Source organism: Stegodyphus dumicola, chromosome 4 (genome assembly GCF_044657685.1).
Source record: "Stegodyphus dumicola isolate Sdum_Otavi_A_Nest chromosome 4, ASM4465768v1".
Classification (NCBI taxonomy): domain Eukaryota; kingdom Metazoa; phylum Arthropoda; class Arachnida; order Araneae; family Eresidae; genus Stegodyphus; species Stegodyphus dumicola.
Genome location: NC_140771.1, coordinates 163,883,362 through 163,901,532, shown reverse-complemented (window position 1 = coordinate 163,901,532; position 18,171 = coordinate 163,883,362). Strand labels below are relative to the sequence as shown.

Below are 18,171 nucleotides of genomic sequence, written 5' to 3'. Positions count from 1 at the left end.
GTCATTTCGGCTTCATTTACAACAATACCATTAACTTCGCAGCAGATTTTGTCCTTCTTAAGTAAGAAACATATATACTTATAGTTTTAAAGGTAGACCTATACTGGCATTAATTCTCCTCATAAGGTAAAATAAATTAATATAAGAATTCATGACTTTTAAGGCATATTGAATATTTTAAACTTAACATATCCAAGCCAAACAAGTTCAAAATTCTCACTGAACAAAAGTAAGTAATCCATTTTAGCCCCTCTCTCCCCAAGAAAACGAATTGTTTTATTGGTAATGTTAAGCAGTAACTGTACTTCTCACCTCTCGAATGGTCAAAAGAAACAACTGCAATGTATATTAAAGTATTTTTAAAGAATGTGAAAAGAAAGTTACATTAAATATTCTCCACCAATACCTTTTACCATCGACACATAATAATCACCTAGTAACATTATAATGGTAACAAATTTAATGACGTTAAAATGCCATTTGGCCAGTAACGTTAAGCAGTAATTCTAGCTAATAACATTATCATGGTCACAGAAATAGTGAAAAATAAGCTATTTAAAATGTTTCTTGCGAAATGTGAAAATTCTATTGAATGTTTTGTAATTCGAAAGCAACTAAATGCGTAGCCGTATAACGTTTAAAGGACCGCGCACTTGATGGTATTGTATAGTAGTCACATACGCATTTCACACGTGTATTCTAGTAGAGGCAAGAAGAAAATGTTATTGGGTATCTTTTCCTGGTAAAGTCAGACTACACTGAGTGTTCAAAATATTATATATACCCCTTCATAAAGCACTGGTCCATCTTTAGCTTTGATCCCAGACGATATTTCTCCCGACCATGGACCCAACTAGGTGCTGATATTTTTTCTTCCGAATATTAGTCTATGCTTATATAATACTTATTAATTTCATTTAATAAGTATTATATAAGCCTATGCTTATATAAGTATTATATAAGCATAGGCTTATATAATACTTATAAACTGAAATTATGTTATGAACTGTTTATATAATACTTAGTAATTTTCTTCATATTGTAGGGTGGCGTTTCTAAGCTCTGAAGACCTTTCCGCTTCCTTACAAAACCTGAAGAAGATTGAGGAGAGAAGACTGAGCTGACAAGGGAAGCAAATGAACTCCAAATAATTTTCTGGAACTCAATTCGAAATAAGTCGCTCAAGACGAACTGTCTTATTGAAAATTACCATTTACATGAGAGAGCATACGTTTATGAACTAGTATACATGATTGGCATTGATACAGAGCTAAATGTGTGGCGCTGAAGTTAGGGTAAGCTATTAATGAGAAATCACATGAAGCTATCTGCATAAGGGGATGTTTTCGTGGAGGACTTTCTAAGAAAAACTGGCTCAAATCACGCTACGGAAACCCGAAAAAAAATGATACAGTCAGCTCGTTCGTCGGTTATAACCTGGGCCGAATTCTTAATATTCAGCAATCTTACCCTCTTGGCAATAATAAGGCAGCGTGGAACTGAAAGCTGTCTTCACACATATCAACGAAACTACTATATTAGAAGAAAATAGTCCCCAGACTATAATCTTTTGGCCATCCAGTTGAACAGCTTTTACTAAGCAAGAGAAATTCATAAATCCGTTATTTTTTCTCCATATTCAAATGATATTATTAAACAAAACACGATTACAGATAACATAAGCATCCTTGAAGACTTCGGCTGTTAAAATGCGTTCGCGTTCTGCGTTCGGATATGTTTTCTAAAGCTCTCACATTTATTGAACTGCATGCGGTTGGCTTTCACTGTTTTTCATTCACTAGCATTTTGCGAGCAGAACTGGCTTACTGAATTTTTTCTGGTTATCTGATACTATCCTAACACCTCAGGCACTGTTCCATGAAAATACTCTAGAACATTAGGCGTTTCAGAGACACTGGAATTGTCTCTAATCCTTCTTCAACTTTTCAAAAATTTGCCTTTATTTCCTTTTCCTTCACATTTCTGTCCATGGACGGCATCAAGGGATTTGTTTTCTGTAATTTAGTAAAAACGTCGAAGTTTTTCTTGTTGTTCTCGCGTAGGCACAACTTTCTTAGTCGTCATCTTCATCCCGGAAGGTGAAGAGGAAAGCTGGCTTTCACGTTCAGAGCTTGCAGAATTATTCAAGCTAAGCCAGTTCTTAATGCTTATTCTTAGTCTTTTTATTTATTTAATTATTTATTTATCTTTGCGCGTTCTTTTTTGTTGCACTTTTTATATCTGCTAGCGCTTAGGGCTAGAAGTCCAGAGTAACTGAACTCAGGTTTATTAGATATTCAAACTACTTGTCTTGTTGTATATATTTAAATACTGGTACTTCTGTTAATTTACAAGTAGTAGTGGCTAAGCTTTGTTAAATTTTAGTTGAAATATAATACCTAGTTCTCCATAAATCTCTCAGCTAAGTTTATATCTCTTATCTGTGTTCATAAACCGTTGTCAGATATATTAGTTACCCTCAATTTCTCGTCGAATGAAACATTTCTAGAAATCTTTCCTTCCACCAAATCTGACTGGCGATTGAAAATTACACGAAGACCTCTCAGAAATGCGTTCTATCCATTCTGAGTTCTAGATCTCTAGCAAAGATACCGAAGTGCAGTGCAGATTAAGCATTTTGTAGCTCGGTGAATAATTAGGATATAGGAAAGGAAATTTAACTTAAAAGAAAAAGAATTTCTAATACAGTCGAAACTCGCTATAACGAACCCTGTATATAATGAACGAACTTTTTTGTCCATTTCTTATCCACTTCATAATAAGGTGGGAAGGGCAATTTAATAGTATCTGTTTTATTGGGCCGATTGACGGAATTCAATTTGCGGTTTTCATGCCTTGAAAACGCGACTTTGGATATATATTAGTTTATATATAGCATTGTTCTAACATAACATTATGATGAAAATCAGATTTTTTTCTAAAATGACATACCTATTATTATTATATATTTCGCTCCTACGCCTCAAATTATGCCAAACTGCTAATTTTTGTAAAAATCGCCCCAGAAGTTTTTAAACAATTAGGTCTCAAAATTTTAGTTCTCCAGTGTTTATTCAGTTTGTTATATATTTATTATAATATATATTTTTTATTAAACTTATATCATTCCTTCTTTCAGGGGAAAAATTGAATTATAATGTATAAAATGTTTACCATCATTTTAAAGTAGATGTATCTTTAAACATCCCTGCAAAACATTAAAGATTTTATTCAAAATTTCCCAATTTATACGTGAATTTATATATTGGTACGTTTTGAAATTCGCATATTTGCTTACACGACAGTAATGCCGAATGTGGTTTAGGCAATTTGTAGTAATTTTCAATGAATCGTAACACTCATTTTGAACCTTAAATCTCTAAATAAACTTCTACTGGGAATTATTCATAGTGAAATTCTTCATTTTCACTAATATTAATAATACCTAGTAAATATTTATTAATAATATCGCAAACGTTTTTTTAATTTATAAAGAATATTAATAAAAAATTTTGAAATTTTATTTTCTTTCATAACAGTACACTTTTACCTTCGCCATTTTGTCCTCTGCTAGTTTACTCAACTTCCTTTTATATGCAACAAAATTTATTTTACTGATTTCAAAATTGTGCATCATAATACGCATTCAATACTTCTGAGTATGTTAAACAAGACGTCAAAAATACAAATAAAAAAGCTGTCTTCTATTACAGAAATGTTTAACAGCGGTAGAATTTATCAGTATAGTTTTTTATCTTTTTCTATGCGTAGCAAAGAAAACAAATAAGAATGATTTTGAAAATGTCCAAAAAGCCTTAAAAAGAAACATTTTAGGCACTAAGAAAATTAATTTTTTAGCCCACAGAGCGTTAGCCCAGAAGGGCTATTACTTTCGTTTTGGCATTTTGAGTGGAAAACTTTAAATGTCCGGTTCACATTTCAGATTGTTGCCACCAAATATTATCGCCCTGTATTATATTTAAAGAAATTAAATAATGAAGAATCCGCATAAATGTATGTACGTTTCTCGCATTGTGATAAAACGACGGTGCCTAGAACCATCAGATTTTGAATAACGTACGTTTCCACCCGAATATGGACATCTGGAAGCCCAAATTTGGAATTTGGAATTTGTTTTATTATCTATTTCAGATTTTGTAAAACTTTAACGAAGTTTTGATTAACAAACTCAACGATTTCAAAGCGAGCAATGGCAAAATTGTGAGGGGAGGGGGGAAAATTTTATCTGTGTATCGAAAATTCGAAAGATATGCTCATTTTGAAATTAGTTTGTGATATTGCTGTTGAACTGAATTTTATGATTTAAGTGCGAAGCACATGATATTTAATAAATAAAGGTAACACACAAAACGTTAAAAACGCCCCTTTGGACTTAATTTAAAATCTGAAACCTTTCAGATTTGTTATTTGCTGTTTTGGCAAGTTTATTTATCTTTTCTTTTTATTTATTTAATTATTTTCATTTATTTACTCGCAAGAAATTTAATCTTTTTGTAAGTTATGGTATTTGATTTTTGCGATTTGAAAAATGAAAATTTTGAATTTATTCAGAAACATGGATAATATTGTAACAAACTAAATGCAGGAAAATAAAACTGTGTAAAGCAATGATAAAACCTTAATTGGAAAATTGATTGTATGCACATTATTCTAAATTAAACAGTAATACTCTTTCATCTATATATCTTTACTGAACGGCCCACTGAAAGACGGATTAAACGTGCTTTATCGAATTTTCTCTTTTAATGCACAATGCAATTTTCATTGTGACGAATACTGGTGAAAGTATTCTTTCAAAGGAAATGCTATTCAAATAAATAAAATCAAATTAAGAAAAGCGTTTATTTGAATAACATGGTTAAAGTAAATAATGCCCATGAAAAAGAAGAAATAGTTAAAATAACTATTTGAAGAGATTTAATTCAGCCAAGCAACTGAAATAATTAAAGTGGAATACTAAAAATTAAAACTGTCAAAAAAAACTGTGATTAAAAATTAAAATTTGATATAAAAATGTATGCAAGAAAGAAAAACAGAAAACTCCCCCCCCCCCGTTCGCACAGAATGAAATGGAAACTGAAATAGATCGCCAAAAAACAGAGAAGTTCGGCAAGTGAATTATTCTTGACACAAGTAAAAAAAAAAAAAAAAGAGTACGGCAAAGGTTGATTCCAGAATTACTTATTAAATTTCACACCGAATTTTACAAAATTTAGTTCTTAGACATAATCTGAGTCGTCAGATCGAGACATGAAATAAATTGTCATTTCATTTTAGAAAAAGTCTAATTTTGCGTCCAAATACGTACGTCATAACAGTGCTTATATATATTTTAAGACGTGAACACAAGTTAAATTTCGTCAATCAGCCGAATAGATGGCCGAATAGAATAATGGAACTGGCCTTCCCCCTTTTTTCGAATTTGATGTAAACTGCAGGGGGGGGGGATTTTTCTTTTTTAAATGGGACAATTCTATATCTCCCGTTCTACTGGGCCGATTGATGAAATTCAACTTGTGTTTTTCATGTCTCGAAAGCGCGACTTAGGATTTGTATTAGATTTATGCGTAGCATTCTTTTAATATAGGTATTTTGACACAAAATCAGATTTTTCCTGAAATGACTTGCCAACTTTTTTTCCATATTTCGATTCTACAACTCAAATTATGCCAAACTGACAAATTTATTAAAAATCGCACGAGTAGTCTTTTAAAAATTAGCTCTCAAAATTTTAGCTCCTCAACGTTAATTGAATTTGATGTATATTTATTAATATGCCTTTTTTATTATACTTAATTAATTGATTCCTTCTTCCACAATTCGAAATTTAGGCTTAATCTAAACATAATTCGCACCTTTTTATTATTTATTTAAAAAATTTGTATTTCTTAATATTTTTTATAAATCTTTCGAAAACAGTTTTGTATTATAACCTATAAGATTTTTAACGTCATCTTAAAGTAGATGTGTTTCTAAGCATATCTGCAGAAAATTAGAATTTTTTATTCAAAATTTCCTAAAATATACGTAAATTTACATTTTGACGCGTTTTGAAATTTTGCGTATTTAATATTTGGCACTTAATATATGTGGTTTATGGACTTTTTATTTGAAAAAAAAAGCGATTTAAATTATTTGGAAGAATAAACGATGGACCTTTCTCGTGCATCAATGAAAAATAAGAAAAGTAAGTAGGTTACTATGAATTAAGAATTCCGCCAAGTGAATTATTCTTGGCGCAAACTGAAAACAATCTGCCAAGATAAATTTTTAAATTTTTCCATAAATTTCTCATTTTTTCCAAAAATTACAACATTTAATATCTAAGCATAATTTCAGTCATAGAAACGAAATATGGAAAAAATATTATATGTTATTTCAGAAAAAGTCTGATTTTGAGTCAAAATACCTATGTTAGAATAATGCTATATATAAATCTAATATATATCCTAAGATACGCTTTCGAGATATGAAAAACGCAATTTTAATTTTGTCAATCGGCCCAGTAGAACGGGAGCTACGGAAATGTCCCCCCTTTTTTTTGCGCAGTGTACATCTTTTTTAAATTGCCAGCAATAACTTTGCACATTAATTACTTCTTACCGGTGCGCATGAGTCTAAGCAAAAAGACACTGTAAGCTGAAATTTCACTGTGCTCTCAGATGCGAATTTGAAAGCCTGGAAAGGCGCCACCAACGATTTGGATTCTTCCGATTTCTTCAGAGCAGGAAAGATACTCGGCTCCACCGGGCACCTAGAAAATAAAATAAACGACAACTTAGTCAGTTAGAATCTATTAGATTGGGAACAATTAAATTAAATATCTTATTGTTATCATTAAAATGATTAATTGTCTATTAGGTGCTTTTAAATTATAAGAAATACAAACACCATTCCAGTGTTCATTCTTCTTCTAACAGTAGAAATCGTTTAAGTTATTCTTCTATTCTATAACTTCCTGAAACTATGCAAAATAAGCACGAAAATATAAAAAATATCTGAAGGAAAAATTTGTTTCGGATATGCCTTTTCGATACACTTGTATCTCTAACTGAAAGCTGTTTTTACCATACCGAGTAAATGAACATAATAATATGAAAGATATCCAGAATATTTTTATTTCTCAGTTATAAACTTCTGATCTGTGTATGCACTGTATACGGAACGAATTCTTAACTTTCTCAAATCTCGGACCCTTATGTAAAAATAAAAAAGAGGAAGAGTATTTATATAATATAAAATTTATTAGCTAAAGCAAAATCTAAAAATTTTGTTTAATTAAAAGACAGTTTGACAACTTTCTAAAAGCTTTTTAAAGAAACATGCGTATTTATTAACACAAATCGCATTTAAGAAATGAAATACGTCATTAAAACTATTTAATCGTGGGGTATTTTCTCGGTATAACTTGACGCAAAATATCTGAATAAAATTTTAAAAACTGGTTATTCCAAAGTTTTTAAGTTAAATTATTTAAGGTTTTTTGAATTTAGATTTCAAAACATTCGAATGATGAAAAATGTGAGAAAATTCGAATTTTTAAACACAATTTTCTTCAAGGGCTAGACGTCAAAATATACGAAAAGTACCTATTTAAAGGAAGAGGTTCTTTTAATACAAAATTTAAGAAAAAAAAAAAAAGAGTTCTTAGCAACTTTGTGGTCCCAACTGAAGAAGTACTCACACAGAGAACCGAAGCTATTCCCGCAACGTACACGTGATACAGCGTTAGTGCATCCATTTCACTTCACTAATACATGCACGCCGCGCACACATAGCAATCACATCTAGTCTTGTGTCGGAGAGAAATGAAGGTACTGAACCAGCTCGTTTGTGGTTGTTTGCTGTATAAACTTGTTGAAATCGTCCAGCATGTCAAGCATTTGGAGAAAATGCCATGAATTAAAGTATCGCCACGTTTTGTTTTCAGAAGTTTGGATCACAAGATCTGAAACGTTGCCATGAATCCGCAATGGGTATCCTCAAGAGTTAAATGACGAGGCCCTGAAGGCTGCTATTTAAAAAGATAGGAGTCAAACGTGTAGAGAACTTGTCGAAGACTTCTAAGATTCGAAGGAAACAATCAAACTTTCCCTGCACCGCACAGGGAAGGATACGAGTTGAGTAAATGCGCTACTACTCACATTATCAGCAGCCAACAAGGAACAAGCTTCTTTTTCCCAGCCTCTCTCACTGCTTTCTAGAAACTGAAACAGACGTATTTGTTTTAGTGCTCCCAAATGACGAAACTTGAGAGTCCAGTATGAGACTCTCAAGCTTAATTGGCATTGGTTGCCACGACGTGACCCTGTACTTCAGGGTCTGTCTCAAGACTGCCTCTGCAGCCACGCAAGATCTTGTTTTGTATTTCGTAGACTAGTTGCCAAATGTTCAAGAGCTATGAGCACCATGCCACACCATTAATGAAGACCTGTACTCGCAGCAGTTGCAATGGGAGAAGTATTCATTTCAGTAGAAGAAACCATTGTTAGTTAATTCTAACTAAGCGCTGGTTAGTTACAATTATTTACAATTACAAATCAGCGTTGCTGTACGATAATGCCAAACCACACGTGGCAAACATACTAAAGAACCATTTAGGGGACAAGGATACCAAGGGATCATTTGACTAGGGACTTTTGACTTTGATTCAGTGACTTAACAAGTAGACACCGTGCCATCTCCCATACTCGTCTGACTTAGCTCCCACAGAACTCTCACTGACCTAGGTCCTACTACTACCTTTCCCGTTCTCTGGACAGCCACCTCCGTGGGAGACGCGCCCACACCCTCCAAGGCAGACATACGACACTTACTCACAGCCCTCTTGGTGTCCATGGCCCCCAAGATTTATTGCCAAGGCACTGCACAGCTTCAGTAACATTGGCTAAGGACGCTGACACTGGTGTTGTGTAGAGAATTTGTCTGATAGCGTTTTAAAAACTAGGTGAATGATTTTCTGATTTATGGAAATCTTAATTTTATTTGATTCTGAATTATTTATTTTAATGCTTTAATTTTGGGGAAAAACAGATGCTTCTGGGAATATTATTTAGTTTAAAAGAATATTATTTGTTTTCTTTTATTTGCAATTTTTGTACAAGCTTTGATTCATTGTGAAAAGAAGCAGGGAAAGGGAAGCAATTTTTGCTAAGTCATGATTTCGCGCGCTTTGTCCTTTAGACTGTTCTAGAAGGAATTTCATTGTGTAGTTGACCTTAAGACAGGAAGTACGTGACAGAAGGGTCAGAGGTTGCTACTTGACTTTCGATGTAAGTCATTGAGGTTTTTGGCGATTGAGGGTCCGGTTGTTGGCTAAGTGAAGAAGGGCGCGCATGCGCGATCACCCTTATTTCCGCATTCAGGAGTTGAAAACGCAAATTTTGCCAAAATTAAGGGGGCGATAATTGAAGCCATAGTGGGAGCCCGCGTTTGTGAAGGAGAGGAAGAAAATTCGAGTTTGAATCACTTTTTCGCGTGACATTTCGTGCGAGACTTGGCGAGACGTACTTGCTTGCTGAACTTACTTTTGCACGTTACTTTTTGCCCGACTTTGGAGTAGTTTTGTTGAAGGATTTAAGACTTTCAGGATTAAGACTTTTTGCCGGACATCCAAGGCTGAAGGATTTGTTATGCTTCTGTGGTTGAATAGGTGGTTATTAAGGCGGATCGTGGCGGACACTATCCGGCCGTCGCTTTGCTGTCGAAAAAAAAAATGATCCAGCGAATTTCCAAAATTATTGGCCAAGTTCCACCCCGGCCAACGTGAGATTTTATACTCGACATCCTGACTGCGATCTTGAAGATTCTGCTCGGGTGCTGGTTCGAGGGCTTGTTTTCTGCAAGGCTGTGAGACCTGCGGCCAGTGACACCGAAAAGCGTGAGACTCCTTAGAAGCCTGTGTTCCCCTTACGGAATGAATTTCCAGAAATTATGGTGGGACTTATAATCCTTTGGATTTTCTACCAGAATGCAAGGCCAGCCCAATACCTTTCCGAGTGCGTTTCAAGTCGTCAAAATCACAGATAAGTGCTTTATCAATTTTCCTTAGAACTTTTGGAAATTAGAACTTTACCTAAAATTGAATCTTAAATTCAGTCTACTGAAAATGAATTGCTTCCTTTTTCCCCTTCTAAATTACCGAGACAAACCTTAAGGTTTTTATATGAATTAGGGTGTAATAATAATAGTTGTTTGTGTAATCTTCCTTAGAACAGATGTGAATTGCAAATAATATGTTTTCCTTAACCTCTTAGAAATTATAGATCGGGTACCCGTTAAATTAAAAGAGTCATGTAATAGATTTGCAAATCATGAATTTAAAATGTAACAAAAGAAAATGACAAATTGATGTATTCCCTGTGTCTAAAATAAGAAAATTGTAACTGTAACAAAAATAAGAAGTTTGACTCTCGGATGAGGATAAGATTTAATTTTTATTGTGAGGAATTTGAATAAACTGATATTTAATCTGGAAACCTATTACTTATGTGTTCTTTATATTTGTTATGTGTTTTTCTTATATATATATTGATTTTACATGTTGTTTATTCGATCCTCTCACGGCGCGGTCCCGGATGCATTTTCACAACGCAATGCATTAAAAATTCACTTATACGATCACTAAAAGTTTGGGTAATTAGCAAACTCTTTTAGTTTCTCAGTTGTTTTTTTGGTTAGTTGCGGTTTCTGCATTAGTTTCCTCCCTAAGAGGAAGTAGTAACACTGCATTGGTGCCCATGATTTTTACGGCAAAGTATAGAAACAGAACATTGGTGTAGTAGCTATTTAACACTGGATGCTAATGGAAATTCACAGAGGCCTAACGCTGATACCATGAGCTTATATGTCTGTTTCTGACGCTCACGAACGGAAAGAATTTTTTGATTATGTCGAACTATGAATGTTCAGCGGTTTTACTGTTTGATTGTTTGGTGGACCAAATTCTTTTGGAGATTAGTGAGACTCGAAGATTCGAATATCCCCTTCCATACTTTATGCATGTCTGATTTTGTTGTTACAGTTTTCTCTATTATTATTTCATTTCTAGCTTGTTCTTCTAACTATTGTTACTTATGATACTTCTGTTTTCTGCCTGTTATAATATATGAGGATTCATTAAATTCATTTTAACTTTTGATGGTCTGATTATAACAGAATTATTAATATAATTATTACCGATATTGCTTGACACTTAAGTTTTGCATAGGTGCAGTTCTGCATTAAAAATGCGAACATTGCATAAAACACCTAAACATTCCAACAGAATGCCAGTTCGGCACTATAAGAAATTCTCTAATTTTTCTGACTTTTTTATATATAAACATTTTTTCACTGAACTTAGGACTTTTCTGCTTAAGATTTTAGACTAAAACTTCAGTAATGATGTTGCAATGTTACAGGCAATGTATAAAAGCCAGCATTCTATAGAATACAGTATTTTTTATAAAATGCCGAACATTCGCAAGCAATGTATGAAACAATTAACAGTTCATACATTTCCCAAGAATTCTATACAATGTCAGATAACAAACCAGCAAAGTATAAAATATATCTCCGATTAGTTTCGAGTATCCATACATTTAATACATTCATACAAAACCCATACATTCAAAATATTCATTCCACAATTCTATACATAGTATTATTTCATAAAAAAAAGCATAAATTTTGTTCTGTTCAACTTTAATCTTTATTTAAATATTTTGTACAAAATATTTTGTTATAAAATATTTAATGGCTCTCTTTCAATATTTTCCCAAAATCACATTTGTATTTTTGAGGAATGCACGTCTTTTAAACAATAGGATATCATAACTTTTTTCACACTTTGCCTAAATTGCATTTGTCATTCTATAGCAGCGCTTCTCAACTTTTTTCTTTCACATACCTTTTAATGACACTTAATTATTTCGTGTACTCATTAACAGCACAGACTGTAACTATAGAATACTCGTAACGTTTCACCTTTAGTACCTATGAACACCTGAACCTCCTTAAGTAATGTCTCAATATATCTCTACAGTGCTTTTATTTTAATACCGTAAAATTAAGAAAATAAATAAAGTCAGGAAAGTGTAAGTTGTTCTTTTTCAGAGTAATTATGAGGCTGCTTTAAAGGAAATTTTGATAACATCTGAAATCCTTCTCACTTCGTTTAGGCAAGTAATAATATTTGAACGATCCTTAGAGACACTTTAAGTAATTTCTTATGCTTTCTTTAACTTAGGTTTTGAAATTAAACTAATTTTCTGATAAGAATTGGCAGTTTTCGGAAATTTCGAGATAATATATTATCAGCGCATGCTTCCCAAAAATCTAAGTTTCTCACATACTGAGCACAGAATCGGTTTTTTAAATGCTTTGAGAATAGTTATGGAACTGTTCAATAATCCTAAGCTCTTTATTTATTTTTGAAAAAGAATCGGATATTTATGCAAATTCCTGAAACCATTCATGAATTTTCTAGCTCATTTGGAATGAGCGGTCTTTCAAAACTTGCTTGGCAGACGCCAAATCGGAACTATTTGGCAGAAGTAGTTTCTGTTAAGTGCAAAGACCAACTTCTTAATTATTTATCTATTTTAAGAAACTCAATAAATAAAGTCAACACTATACAATTCACAACTTTAACAGAATCACGAATTTAAAACAAAGCTCCATATTCGAACTGGTTTATATAACACAATTTAGATAAAGAGAGATAACATAACTGACTTGATTATTCACTAAATTCTGAAAACATAGTTGTTGTATACGATACGCTGTGACAGAAAAAGAGGAAAAGAGGAATAACGTTGCAAACACTATTTTATAGGTTATAAGATATTTCTCCCACTTCCTAGCGTGCCTTCGTGGTGTAACGGTAGCACGCTGGGCCGGTATTCCAGAGGTCCGTGGTTCGATTCCCGGCAAAGGCGGTTGCATATTTTTCATCTTTCCTGCTTCCAATTAACCTAATGACTCTACAAGGTTACCCTCAATTTCAAAGCGTATCTTCATAAGGATGCCTCTACCTTTTATCTCTGTGAATTTCCGATCTTAAGGAACGCCGGCTGTCCAGGAGGGTGCAAAAGAAACTTTATGAAGGAGATCTTTTACGAAGGCTTCCCATTAAAGCACCATGGAAATGAAAATTTGCATAGTTCGATGTTTTTTTTTTTTTTTTTTATTTATTTATTGTTGTTAAATGCTGTCTGTATTACGACTTCTTAATTCCTAAATCTTTGTACAAATGATTGTACATGATATAGATAATGAAAACAGGAAACATTGACCAACTCCCTATCGTATCTGGAGATGGCAGTCACAGTTTTTCATCTGTTTTGGCAAGAAAATTTTTTTGTTTTGTTTGGAAGAAATGACAAGACTAACTTAAGATTGTTAAGATGAAGAAGATAAGAGCTTTTATCTTTAACTAACTGCTACATTGGAATATAACTTAAGGACTGCTAAAATGGAGAAGAGTGGAATAGGACAGCCAAAATGAAAGAGCAATCCATAATTTAAAGTTGGGATATGGCTTTTTTTTCTAGTTTACACTAAAAAACAACAAATTAACTACTAAAACAGAATAACAGGCTCTTAAAATGACTTTTAAATAACCAGCTTTGTTGAGACTAATAAATGTATAGTAATGATAATGAAAATAAAGAAATCATTAACTTACCCTCGATCGTCTATTAGCATGACAGTTTCTGTTCCTTTTCCACTTCTGGCAAACAATCCACTCCCAAAGATTCCAAAAACAGCTGAAAAATTAAATATAATTTTTAACTCCGTAAGAAAGAAAAATTATATTTTAAACTCAAGTCATTAAAATTGCATTTCAGTAAGCTTTAAATGTTAAGCTACAAATGGTCATTCATTTATTCATTCACATAATTAAGAATATTCTATAGTAAGGTAAGTATAGTAAGGTTGGCGCTAAAAACATCTTTTATTAATAAACAACTGTGTTGTAAATGTCCATAAAACTTATCTATGCCGTAAATTAAGTATAGATTCAATTATATCAATTAAACTGATTATTACAAAAACGTACAATAAAAATTTATACTTTTAGGGGCGCGATTAGTGAATTTCAATGTCCCAGACTGCGATGTAGCTACAGATTGCAACAGTACATTTGCCAATTCGGTAGGATATTAAATGCATGGTAACGTAACTTAAAGATCCAAAGATTTTTCAAAAGATATATTTAATATCGACACGTTCTTAATCTATTTTTAATATATTCAGTATCTGAAAACAAGTTTAATTTAAATTGTGCTTTGTAACGGCAGAGAGCAAACACTAACATACCGAGTATGCGAATTTGAACATCAATAATGTGACAAAAATGGAATTTTAAAAATGTTTCATTGCAGCCCAGTGCCATTTTATTAAAAATTTACAGTTTTATTGAAATGAATAAAACACACTTTTAAGGACATATATTATGTACCTTAGCAAATTTGACGTAAGAAACATTTCTATCAAAACCTATCCAAAAGTTTTCAGCGTTATGTTACGCTACTACGTATTAATCATTCCAGCGTTCTAGCGAATATTACAACCGCGCGAAATCTAATATCATTTTAACATCATTTATTTTTAAAGCGCTAATACAGCTTTTTTGAAATTTATATTAAAATTTTTAAAGCTTTAAACAGCTTTGGAAATAAAAACTAAGGTATCAGTTATTAATCATTGCATTTATATATAGCACACAAAGTTGCATAATATCTCGTTTAATTATATCAGCTTTAAAAAAGCTTTAAAAATAAAAACTTAGCTTTAAAATATTAATAATTGCATTCATAGTTTTCAGTTTGTTTAACTGTTAAATTTGATATTAATTAAAGATGAATTAAGGATCTTATATCGACTAGCAACATTTTGGTTAATAACTACTTGGAAGTTTCCCTAGAAAATATATCAATTAATTCATTATAATGAAGGGACAAATACCACAAGAAGATTTATTTTCTATTATTATTAGATTTCGAAAGCACAATTATACACTGGGAGATAATGTTCAGAAGATGTGTAAACAAATACTTACTAAACCATCTCAAAGAAACCTGATCTTGATATTATTGAAAGAATCGATTGGTAGACCTATGCAGACTTATCGTCTGAAGACTGTAAGATACGGAAGAGCAAATGCACCGTTCTTCGCCATATAGGTCCTGAAGCAGTTAATAATGGATGAAGCGACTGAATTACCTTGTGACTAAAAAGCCACACTGAAGAACCGTTATGTGGATGACATCATCACTAGAGTTAATCCACTGTAAGGCGTCAGAAAGTTTCAGACACAGTTTGTAGAGTTTACCTTATTTTGCAGAACAAATTTATTTTAAGTTTGATTTCTCGGCAGGATGTAAATTTTAAGGTTAAGTAAAGTGTGTATTTAAACGGGTGTATTTCTGAGCTTATTCAGAGCGTGTTTTCGCTAGCCAGCACACGTTTCCGTTGTTGTTTTGCTGTTACGCTAGTCAGCCTCTTGGCCGTTCAGATTATCACCACGCCTGTTAGGTTTTTGTGACTCAACCTGTTAGTTGTGAACCTTAACTTATGTGCTATCCAGCACTACTTATTTTAGATTTTTGACCTCAGTTATATTCTTCGTTTTTAGTTTCACTGCAAGTTGACGGTGCCATTGTAATGCACGAAGATCGTGCCTTTCTGTTAACTATTTGAATTAGTAAAGGGTTACTTTGACCCTTCTTCTGTACTGGTATTTATTCACACCTGTGCGATAATTCGCCAGGTTCATTGTAGGATCTAATTTAGTTTATGTGGAAAAAGAGAGAATGACCCTCTAAGCTGTCTTAATGTAGTGGAATTAAGTTGCGCAAATGGTGTTCAATAATACTGAACTGTTGAAGAATACATAAAGTGCACTTCGGGATTATTCTTTTCGAGTTACTGATGAACGTCAGGTTACAAAGAAGGACGTGGAAATATCACGTATTACGGCTACAGATAATTTCTCGTGAGATTAGTTGTCATTGAAGAGACAGTAACGAAAAGAGTTATCTAATCAGCAACAGGTCACCTCTTTGACCCATTATTTTTAAATGGGCTTGTACAAATATTTTATCAAAGGCTAAAATATTTGTACAAAATCTTTGGCTCCTAAAATAAATTGGAACAACCTCTTCCTATGGAAGAGACTTCTGCATAGTCTTAGAATATTTGACTTTTCCTAACCACTGTTGTACAATAAACAGAAAAAAAAATAATTCTTTTGAGATGCTAATCAGAAGGCTCATGGTGCTGCAGTTTTTGTGAAATGTATACCTTCGAATGGATGTTTATCAAGGCTTCTCTGCAGCAAGTCTCGTATTTTATTATTGAAGTCAATCACCATACCTCTTTTGGAGCTTTGCGGTGCAGTTCTGTTGGTAAAACTAATGAAAAGAATGCTAGAGGTCATTCAACTACCCATAAGATAAAGAATATTACTTAACTGTTTCCTCAGTGGTGTTAGCATGGATTAAAGAGAAACCTCATCAACTAAAGACATTTCTTGCTAATAGAGTGCATGTTCTTTGCAGTATGAATGCTATTCTACAGTGGTATCATAATGGCTATGATATCACTGCTTGTATGACTGCTATTCATCGTAGCACTCAGAATAATCAAATCCAGCTGATTTGATATCACGTGGAGCGGAATTTAAGGATCTTCTTCGTAATGATTTATGGTAGTATATAATGAATGAAGAACTGAATTTATAACTGATTCTTAAGAAAAACTCAAGCCTTGCAAAATAATTTCTAATATGGCCATTGTGGAATACGTTAAGGACTCACATTTAAGGACAATGAGTTAATCTAAATGGTGAACTCTTATTCTCTTGTTTTAGATTATGTTTTTAATAATAATAATAAATATTATCGCAATATACGTATATTAAGTTTTTCTTGCATATTTATAGCCAGTTGTAAAGGAAAAATTTTATTAGGTCTTCTAGCTGTTAAAAAATTGAATGACGCTTGAAATGTTCTCATAAGATATGTACAATCACAACATTTTGACAAGCATATTCTTTGCTTGAAAAAGAAGAATCATGTTTCTCCTAGAAACAAGCTAAAATTTTTATGTCCCCCTTTTTTTTTTTTTTTTTTTTTGAAAAGATTCTTTTTTCAGATTAAGAGGCGGGCGAATTTACATATGGTAACTTAAATCACAATAAAAATTCTCTTATGTCATGCCAAAAGATTCAGGTTTTGTTGCATCAGGCTAAAAGTAAATTTTAGGTTATTAATAATCGATATTTAGCCCGAAAGGTTGTACATGAATTTATAACTGGTTTTAAGACTAAACCAGTTGTATGAATAACTTATGCGGAATTTATCTGGTGAAAGAGTTAACCTGGGGTTTATTTTAATGCTTGTGGACTTGATTTTTCTGGTTCATTCCTTATTAAATATAAGAATCAGAGAGAGGATAATTATGCAAAAGTGTATGATCTATATTCATACGTGTAGCTACTGAAGCAATACATTTAGAGCTAGTAACTGATGTAACCACAGACGCCTTATTTGCTACTGTTAAAATATTTATTGCTAGTCGCGGGAACTATCATTCCGTAATTCCAGCTAAAGATACTAATATGGTTTATACGAAATCAAGAATTGAAAAAAAAATATGCATCACTTAGTCTTTAAAATCTAATTCTGATATTGCAATTTTTTTAACGTCTGAATGTGTAAATTGGAAACTGGTTCCAATTAAACCATCAAATTTTGGTGGCTCACGGAAAGCAAGCATTTAAATACGATATTCAGAGTAAAAAGCAGCAATTATAAATTAACTTCAGAAGCATTTTGGATTGTTGTCACATAGATTAATTGCACTCTCAATTCTCGTCAAATTTTAACGTTAATCAGCAGGTGCGAATGATCTTGAGACCTCAATGCTGGGTCATTTTTTAATTGGACGTTTTATTACTTCATATCCTGAACCTGATTTGTCTCATCTTACGAATAGCAGACTTTCTAAATGGCAGATACTATTATTAAATTACTACTAAGTTATAGTTAAACTGGTTATTTAAACCATCTTCTACAGTGCAGTAAATAAAATTTTAAGGAAGGTATGTTAGTTGTGTTTAAGAAAGAGAATTTTCTTCCTTTTAAATGATTATCAGCTAAA

The 18,171-nt window shown here is 32.6% G+C and overlaps 1 protein-coding gene across 2 annotated transcripts in view; it reads right to left on the bottom strand.

The window, feature by feature from the left end:
* Positions 1 to 18,171, bottom strand: part of LOC118181225 (uncharacterized) — a 318,060-nt gene that overhangs the window by 22,703 nt on the left and 277,186 nt on the right. For both annotated transcript variants that reach the window (XM_035350312.2, XM_035350313.2), the window contains 2 exons: positions 13,691 to 13,772; positions 6,625 to 6,775 (listed from right to left, as the gene is read on the bottom strand). In XM_035350312.2, coding sequence (XP_035206203.1) covers positions 6,625 to 6,775; positions 13,691 to 13,772 — 233 coding nt within the window. The remainder of the gene's footprint in view (positions 1 to 6,624; positions 6,776 to 13,690; positions 13,773 to 18,171) is intronic.